Genomic DNA, 9,623 nt, shown 5'->3' with positions numbered 1-9,623 from the left:
ACTCTTTCCTGGGGAAAACAGCCTGGTCTACCTGCACTTAACAGCAGAAATCCCACTGATTCCTCAGATCCCGACCTTTGTAGCAGCCTAATCTTGGGATCACTGGATTTTCTGGGCACTTGCTACTCACGTCTGTGACGTTCACCACCCCGATCTGTGGTCTGAACAGGTCAATCTTGAAGGTCTTCTCCCAGTAAGTGATCAGCTGTGGGAGTGAGAAACAAAGCTCAGGCAAGGGTGTTTGCAATACTGCGTCGCATTACCTCAGCCGGCTGGGCTGTGGTGCAGGGAGCGTGCATTGATGGGTACACGGGAGAGAAGAGAGGCTGAACACAAGCATGGGCTGCCACACACAGCAAAGGAAAGTGCCGACTCTGAGGATGTTCCCAAGACAACACCTTCATGGGAGGCAGACCTGAAGGAGCAGCTTGGGGATTGCCTGTGGTCTGGTTTCATTTCCTTCCCTGTCCCAAATTCCCATGGGCAATTCTTGTGCTTGTGCACACACACACCAATCCATGAATTAAACCAAGAAAGACAAGGAGCCCCTGCCACTCACCAGAGGAAAGTCGTCGGGGTCAATCCAGACAATGCTGAGGTCGGGATTATCGGTGTTGTCCCTGGCAACCTGCTTCAGGATTTCCAGGAACTCAAAACCATCTGAAATGATACACAAACCACTGCAGCTCCCTCCTAAAAACATGCAGGCACTCTTTGCTTGTGGGTTTTTCAACTTCCCTCACCCCTCTATGCACACAGGAGTTGTTTATAGTTCTCATTAAAATGCTGTCTCCCAGCTCTTTCTTCTGATAATAAGGCTTTTAATTTTGAGCATCCTCCCTGGGTATTGAAATTAGTTACACATGAATTAAGTCTCGTAATCCTTCCATGGAGTGGAACGATGTCACTATTTTCTTGTGGCGAGGGAGGAACTGAGCCCCTGAGAAGCCAAAGCTTTTCGGCACGCTGATGGCACTGAGAAGTACTGATGCCACAGCTTTTCAGGAGCTGATGCCCACAGGTTTCCTGCATGCCCATCACACACCCAGCCCTCAGCACTGTCCCAGAGCCACACAGCAAGATGGACGCAGAGTTAGGGAGAAAATCCTGGTGCTGGAGTGGAGACGATGACTCTCCTTTCCCAGCTGGCCATCCATTTATATCCAGAATTTGAATCCTAGCTGGCACAGCCGTTAGCATAAACACCCAGAAGCATCCCAGCTCCCTGTCCCAGCCTGGGCATGGGGCTCCCCGCAATGCAAAGAAAGAACATGAAACTACAATTTCTTGAGTGGCATAGAGTCACGCAAGGAGGAAAACAGCCTCTTACCTGGGTCATCTTCTTCAGCAAAGGCCACGATGTGGATTCCTTCCATGTCATCCTCCTGGAAACAACAAAACTATCACTGATGGGCCAAGGAGGGAGGACAGAGCCTGGACAGTTGCTGGAGATGAGGAGAGGTGGGATGCCTTCAAATGAATAGGAAATTGCAAAGGGAGGCTTGACTGGAGCCCCACCAAGACACAAGGAATGTCAGCTGAGGTGCGGCTGAGTTGTGGAGGTATTGGGCGCTGAAGTGGGTAGTTTTGGTAGCGTTGCTGAAACCCTTTAGATAAAAATGAGGTGAGCACCGTGATGGCAAGAGAGTTTCTGATGGTGCGGGGTGGGGCCCCTACAGAGAAGGCTAAGGGGTCTCTAGCATGAGAATATGGGCTCACCCTCCATGCCCAAGGCCACCTACCCTCATAAATTTGCAGCTGCCAGGGGATGGTTTGTGGGGCAACAAATATCTGCCACCATGCTCAGACCCAAAACACACTCCTCTGGGGCCAGCAAAGGAGGTTTCCTCACAATATGAGAGGTGAGGTGGCTCACTTGGGCACCTTTCGGGACGTGAAGGGTCTCTTGCTCTAGGTGAGGGTTTCCGTGAGCAGTGAGGGGAATTGAGTGGGAGGCTCATTTTTGGGCTCCAATGAGTGGAGGACAGCCTGGTGGACAGCCTGGTGGACTGCTTTTCTCCATGAGACACGTGAGTCATGGGTAATGATATTGGCAAAGGCCACTAGATCTGCCAGCTGGTTCATCATCCGCCTGCTATGAATGTCATCTCTGAATTATCCCACAGATCAGCTTCACCTTCCACACCCGCTGCCAGTCCCAGTTTCCATTTCAATTGGTTTTAATGCGAGAAAAAATTCCCATCTAAATGCTAATTTCTTTTCCCTTCTGAGCCCAGAGGTGACAAAGCCACCATCAAAAACTGAAAGGAAAAAAAAACCCTGAAAGATTAAGTGGAAAACATTATCTTTAAAAACAATAGTGGATGCTGGGCCTTTGCTGGTATCTTCAGGGAATACATGTTCATCAGGACATTCTAGGCAGATTTACTTGGGATTCAGACCACTTACAGCTGGCAAAATCCACACTGTTGCTTTTTCTCCGTATTTTCCAGCAGCATTGTCAGACAGCAAAATTAAAAAAAAAAATATGCGATATGTAATTATATATATAGCTATATAATATAGCTTATTCTCACCTCCAACACAGCAAAAAACCCTGGAGTAACTCCAGTGAAGGCACTGAGGATATTCTGAACTTGCAGCAAGATCAGAATCCAGCCCATCATCTCCTGCAGGTACGAGTTCCCTGCTCGTTCAGTGTGAATATGTACAGTATGAAAGCAGAACCACTGCATGAGAAATTTGGGTCCCACTAAAACCCCATGAAAAAATTTCAAGGGACTTCAGTGGATCAAGGAAGCTATCTTCTATACAGAATCTGCATTTCAAAACAAAATGAAAAGCTATCATGCTTAAGTGACTCATAACTCCTGGTTCAGTTTTATTACCTCTTGCCTTGTTGTATTAAAGACTCCCAAGGTTTTCGGTGCTTTGGCATCTCGCAGCGCTTCATGTTACACATCCAAGCAAGGAGGCAACTGAATGCTGTTATAAATGTGCCAAGCTTTTTGGAGGAATGACTGCATCTTCCTTAGAGTCTGTAAAGCACCTGTTCAGCTTTGTTTTCCAGAATTCAGCTGGCACTTGAAGGTCCCTGACTGACTATTAACATCATACTCATTCACAGCAAAGGGATAATTTGTTATACATGATTTTTCTTCCATTTTCACCCTTCCCCCTTTCCCCCACATTTGGAGACCAGGAGAGTCCTCTGCGTGTGATCAGTGCCAAACTGTTGGGTAGTTCTTCACAATCGCTGACTTGCAGCTTGCTCGCACCATGAGAAGTGCAATCAATGTAATCTGTGTCATTAACTGAACTGCCTGCCCTTGCTTGCATTTCGAATTGTACAACTGCTCTGGTACAATTTCCGTGAGTTCAGCACAATCTCCGTAGCTCACACAGCAAGCAAGCCCCTGAAGTCGGCCCACCACTAGCACTGACACCCATTAGGTGAGATGATAGAGCATCCTTGAGAAGGATGCTCTCCATAGCTATGCCATGCCTGCTACAGAGGCTCAACACCTGCCTGGCACGCTTGGTTAGCTTTCCCTGTTCCCTCTGTGGAGCAAACAGGGCTCAGCTCAGCTGTCCACCGCTGTTGGGCAAAGCATTTGAAACACCATTTGAACTTAGGCACTGAGCATCACAGCCAAGGATTTCCCTTCTTCCCACAGGAGAGAAAGTGGCTTTGCAAGGAAAGAGAGATAACATTTTGCCCAGCCAGAGGCTCGAGCTTTTGAGCAGTGGTTTCTTGTTGGAAGCTAGCAAGGGACGCATGGCTTCCCACCAGGCATGCTTACCCACGTCTCAAACATGTCCTCTGGGCGCAGTTTCCTCAAAGTGGCCCTGAAAGGAAGACAGAAATGCTCTTTGAGGACATGTCCAGCACCGTCACACATGACACTGCTGGCATCACGGAAAAGGTCACCACGGCACGTTTGGTTGGTTGCTGGAGTCAGCGTTGTCAGCCACCACATTTTGAATGGAAGCATGGGGGCACAGTAAGTCAACTTATGGTTTTATTTATGGTGATAAAACCCTGCCCTTTTCCCCACTGGAGTCACTGCAGCCGCTATTTGTGCTTGGGAAGATGAGATGTGTCTCTGTGCTGGGATATGCTGGTGACATAGTCCCACACATGGCAGATTGTTCTGTCCATGCTGAGAGCACAAGGTGACCCATTCACTTGTGTATTGCAGCCCCTGGAACATTCCAACTGGGCGTTGTTCCCCTTTTCTCCTGGTTTTACCCCAGCATAATTCCACCACAAAAACCTTTCCAAACTCTGCTGAAGCAAAGAAGACAGCATAACCTCTGGCAAGGAAATTTAGATCATCATAACTGCTGGCAAAATAATTTAAACCATAGGACTGGCCAAAGCAAATTTTTTTCGAAGTAGTTTATAAAGGACAAAAAAAAAGAATAGTAACTATTTCCAGACACATCCGTAGCAGGAAGCCTGTTAGAGAGCCTGGCTGGCTGAGAGGTGACTGGGGTGTTAAAGGGGCATCCAAGGAACACAAGGCCATAGCAGACAAGCACAAGTAACCCTTTGCACCTCTGCTCACTTGCATGAGGTGTTCACAGAGGCTCCCCCAGCAGCACAGGGCTGACTAGCCCTGGGAGCTGTCGCAAAGAGAAGTGTTGGTCGATGAGGTCCTAGAACAGATTGGTAAATGGAGTAGCAGCACGTTGCCAGGTCCAGGTGACATCAATGAAATGTGTAACCTGTCACTTTTGGTTTGCCTTGCTACCAGAGCAGTGGAAACAAGGAGCACATCTGGAGGTTTCTAAAGGACCTGAGGAGCTACAGATCTGGAAGGGCAGCTTCCTTATGGGCACGATGCTACCAGAAAAAGTAGAGTTAACAGACATTTGAAGGAATATGATGTGACAGCACAAGAGGTATATGACCTTTAAGAGGAAAATCATGGCCATGGATCCGCTGGAGTTTCCAGAGCAAGTCAGCGAATGGGTGAAGGTGTGCTGGTCAATGCAGTGAACTGCCTTCAGAGGACTATTTGACAAGCCTTACGAAAGGCTCTCCAAAAAACTGAGCTGCAGTTAGATCAGAGGAGGGGTCCTCGTGTGGATTAATGACACTGGAAGATGAAGGGTGGAGATGAAGGTCAGTTTTCACGGCAGAGGGAATTAACCAATTAAGATTCATAGCATATGCTTTAATATGATCATATGCATAACATATTCTCACATAGTCTGAAAAAGATGGAAAATAAGAATATGGCAGCATTTGCGTATCATATCCAATTGTTCAGATGGCCAACACCAGGCCTGACTACGAGGAGATACAGAGGGGTCTTCCTGAGACTTGAGTATCTGCATGATAGACACAAGAAGTAAGGCACTTGCAGAAAAACAACCCTAATTATACAGGTGGAACAATGGGTTCTAAACTAGTTATAATTAATTATTGCCTCTCGGGAAAGGGGCCCAGGTGTCACAAACTAAGAAAGCTTCAGCTCCAAAGTCAAAAGACAAGAAATAGTTTATAAAGGAGTAAAACACATCATACCATTACGGCAATGGACAACTACACTATGCACCTCCACAGTGAATGTAGGTGTGGCTCTGGTCATTCCATCACAGACATGGTATGGGACAATTAAAAAAGGGACATGGATACATGGCAGTGGCGAATGAAGGTATGGCATGACCTGTGTTTGGTGGAGATTAAATAGGTAAGAACTCTTTACCTTGTAAAAGGGGTGACTGAAGAGGGAGGGGGGTCTAAAAGGCAGAGGGTCTAAAAAATCAGGAATGGTAAAAAAAGAAGTGAAACGGGGAATGGCTAGTCATTGTTCCTCAACACAAGAGCTAGTAGGCACACAGCAACATTATTAGGTAGCAGGTATAGACTGAACAAATAGGAATGCTCTTTGATGCAATGCATAACTCAGCCACTGAACTCATTACAGTTGGATACTTTCAGCATCAAAATAGAAATGAGGTAAATAATAACTACAGAAATTGAAGAAATAGCCACTAAGCACAAGATCAGGGATACAATTTTTGACCCAGAAACTCTCCTCATAGCTGATTGTCAGAAACTGGAGATTATATCAGGTGAATGCATATTATGTACTTGTATCTGGCTTTCGAGATGCTTTCCCTAGCCATTCTCTGGGGGCAGCTCTTGGAGAAAGGACCTCAGAAGGATTTGATCACACTTGCATGTACTGATTACCGTAGAGTTAGTCAGGATTTACTTTGGTTACTTCTCTGTGCTGGAGGGAGCAGGGTAAGTAGGGTTTAGGTGAGTAACAGGGAGCAGAATTCAGCTCCCATGTTGCTACACAACAATTATAGAGAATTTGGGGGCGGGGGGCCCACCCCCAGCATTGTCCATGCGAAACAGGCATAAACCCAGATGCCTCTTGCTGCAGGCAGAGGAATTACCGCATAATTTGTATTTGTGCAACTGGGAGCAAAATCTGGGCTGAGACCTGGGAGTCGCGGCACCTGGCCACCATCCCCAGCCAGACACCCATCTACTGTGCAGCCTTGGAAAAAGCACCCCACTGTGCCAAGCACTGGCTTCCTGACCCGCTTGGGAGGGGATGAACTTTCCCACCACCGCCTCCAGCTGCCCAGGGAAGCCTCAGGAGCTCGTTCGGGCTGCACCAGGCTGCGTTCGGGCTCCTGCTGGGCACCCGCCTCAGCTCCTGTCTCGAGGCTGCAGTGAAAGCTCAGCAAATCCCAATTCCCGTGAGGGGCTGGAGGAAGAGGTGGTGAAGCCTGCCTGGGCACGGCAGCGGGGGGCCGTTTTTGGAAGGGCTGTCTGAAGTGTGTCAAAGAGCCTGGGTACTGCTGAGCACCGGGAGCTTTCCCCAGTGATGTGACGGGGCTCCTTCTGGGGGATGAAGAGGTGGCAGCGGGGCTTTGCACCTCAGCGGAGGGATAGCCCATGCCTGCAGGGTGGGGTGAAGTGACAAAGTCTACTGTCTGAGAGGGAGGAGGTGAGCGGTCCTCTGCACCTTCCTGCAGAGGAGAAGATCCTGCCAATTTGTCTACAGGGAACTAACACGTGGCAAGCGCTGAGGTCGCTTCGTTTTTCTCCACAGGCCTGATCATCTCCATGTCTGACTAATTCCACTTCCAGCCCTTTGGCTTTAGGTCCTTTACTGCTGGCAAGGCAGGAAGAATCACTTGTGCTCTGAGAGACTCACCATGAACTGCTGGGAACATATCACTGTCACCCAGGGCTCTTCTCCTGCCGTGGCAGCACTGTGGCAAGTTTGGGGATTTCAGGCATCCAATTTCATGAGACTCCTTTTAATTCCCTTCTGAGCCTTGGCGCTTGCAAAATAAATGGCCCACCCGCTGGCTCCAACCAGGCACCACATAGCATCTTGAAATATGTAAGACTTGGGGGGGGTTCCACTGCAATTTTGTGCTGGTGGAGAGCTTGCCTTCTTAGGCTAGCACTTAGCTGACTGTCTGTAGTGTGACTGTCTTAGCTGACTGGCTTCTGACGTTGCTGCTTGACAGGAAGACCTTGGGGAAAAAAAGATGGGAAGGACTGAGGTCAGGAAGTCCAGGAGGTCAGCAAAGTGACCTGCGAGTACATGGGAGATAGAGGTCCCCTTCATATTTCAGAAAAAGCAGAGATCTGTTTCCAAGCCTGTGACTCACAGACTCTGGAGATGATCTCCTGCCTCTAAAATGCTCTGTGCATGTGAACACAAACCTCCAGATCAGCTCAACTTGGGGTCCCCTAACAGTATGGATGGCCCTGCTTTTCTTGAACACTTTTCTGGTCCCTTGAATGCCTGCTGGGAAATGCAGTTGCAGGAGCAGCAGATAGCCTGTGTCACTATGCTGTGCTGTATTTTTAAGGGTATAAAAATACGGGACCTCACAGGTAGTTGTGCCCCTATATTTAACCTCGTGCATTTACACAGGATCAGCCTTTCCCATCGCTTCCACAGTGTTGGTAGTTGAGGTTCCTAAACAGCAGTGCAATAAACCTGATGGCAAAAAGCATGGAGCAGCCACAGCTCCTACTGACTTGATCAAACACTGTAGGTGCTCAGCATCTTTGCAGATGAGGCCCAACACAGCCATAACAGCAGTGGCTTCCTCTCTGTGCCTGTGGTCAGCAGGAGACTTTTAGTCCCTCATGGTTCCTCCAAGCTTCGTCTGAGCTCAGAGCCTGCCTACAGGTGTATCTGACATCAGGAGAGGGATATACATGTTAGCGAGGCTGTTTTGGGGAAGGAGGGGACTGGACAGAATTTGATTTTGGCTTGAGATGCCTTGGAGAAGAACATCTTCTGTACAGAGCTAAATTAAAAGCCTGAGCAAACTGGGCGAGCTTCCCACTCTGAACTGCCTGAAAGCCTCCCTGCTCTTTGAAGGAGGGCTAACTGGGGAGGAAGAGGGAAGCTGTGTTGTCACAGCCCCATGGTAGTGGGCTCTGATTGCGGCACAGATACTGGGAGCAGGAAAAGGCCAGCCAAAATCTCAAACGTGGGTCATCAAATCACCAAAAGGTGGTTGTCATCCTAATTTTTACTGAGAGAGATGCCCTAATCTCCTTTACCCGCTTCCCATGGCCAGGAGCATCCTGTACGCTACGTACCTTTTGTGCTCCTTCACAAATTCAACCAGCTCCTCTTCTGTGTAAGGCTTATCAGGGATGTGAACAGGCTCATCCATAAATGGTTCATAGAAGTCCACCTCGTTCATCTTCAGACCTAGCTTCTTGGCAACCTGTTGCAGTGCAGATGGTCAGAGGTAAGTGAGCCTGACGTGCCTCTTTGCCCACCCAGAATCTCTCGTGGTGGCAGAGCTGAGATCAAGGTGCTTGCTTTTTCTCAGAGCATGCACACTTAGGCATGGCCAACAAAATATGAAGGCATCTTTCCTTGGTTAAAAAAACACTGATGGTCTCCACACTACCGGTCTCAAGCACTGGGGCAGGCCAAAACCAGAGTCAAGATGCTACAAATCTAATGGGCTTCGTTTCCAAACCTAGACCAGTACCTGCCTCCACGCTGCAGCAATGGCCTTTTATCTTGCAAAAGGGCCAAATCCAAATGCGGAAACCACTACCACAAATTACAGGAACACTGAAGATGAGAAGCTGAATCCAGATATAAAATCTGGGAACATCCTGAGCTTCTGAAAAACAGGTGGTGGAGGCTGTGAGCTCCCACGGTGAGGTCCATGGATGCTTACCCCTTTGTCGAAGGTGGCAAAGAACTTGATGTATGGCTGAAAGTGTTCGGCGGCTTCTTCAAATGCCTTGTAATCTGGAAGGAGAAAAGGGGAATGAAGAAAAGAGTTCACAGGCAGCTGGCCACGCTCTGATCAGCACAGAAGGCACTAGGGAAGAACAAACATAAATCACTGCAAAATACATCAGATGATGGCACTATGTTTCTTCCACCTTTCCAGGGCTTACAAACAAGGACCATAACATGTGGAGCAAACAGGACACATGTTGTGCAGCCCCACAGTCCTTAGGAAAACTGCAGATCCTGGCATGCCACGCTTAACTGGAGCCAAAATCAGCAGCCCTGCGAAGCAGGGCCAGGGGTTACAAGTCCAGTTACAAGGTAAGGGTGTTTGCATCTGCCCTGTTGCACAAGCAGTAGTTCAGCCTGGGAAATACACGGGGTTGCTCCAACATTAAC

At 48.4% G+C, this 9,623-nt stretch overlaps 1 protein-coding gene across 1 annotated transcript in view; it reads right to left on the bottom strand.

Annotated features, from left to right (window-relative positions):
• CASQ2 (calsequestrin 2 (cardiac muscle)) overlaps window positions 1–9,623 on the bottom strand; it is a gene marked incomplete at its 5' end in the record, with an annotated part of 18,645 nt that overhangs the window by 3,960 nt on the left and 5,062 nt on the right. The window contains 6 exons of the mRNA XM_010288657.1: window positions 131–205; window positions 560–660; window positions 1,331–1,385; window positions 3,765–3,810; window positions 8,567–8,697; window positions 9,166–9,239. Of these exons, the coding sequence (XP_010286959.1) occupies window positions 131–205; window positions 560–660; window positions 1,331–1,385; window positions 3,765–3,810; window positions 8,567–8,697; window positions 9,166–9,239 (482 nt within the window). The remainder of the gene's footprint in view (window positions 1–130; window positions 206–559; window positions 661–1,330; window positions 1,386–3,764; window positions 3,811–8,566; window positions 8,698–9,165; window positions 9,240–9,623) is intronic.

Source organism: Phaethon lepturus, unplaced genomic scaffold (assembly GCF_000687285.1).
Source record: "Phaethon lepturus isolate BGI_N335 unplaced genomic scaffold, ASM68728v1 scaffold17826, whole genome shotgun sequence".
In the NCBI taxonomy this organism is placed as follows: Eukaryota; Metazoa; Chordata; class Aves; order Phaethontiformes; family Phaethontidae; genus Phaethon; species Phaethon lepturus.
The sequence above is the reverse complement of the archived record's forward strand: the minus strand, read 5'-3'. Positions and strand labels throughout refer to the sequence as shown.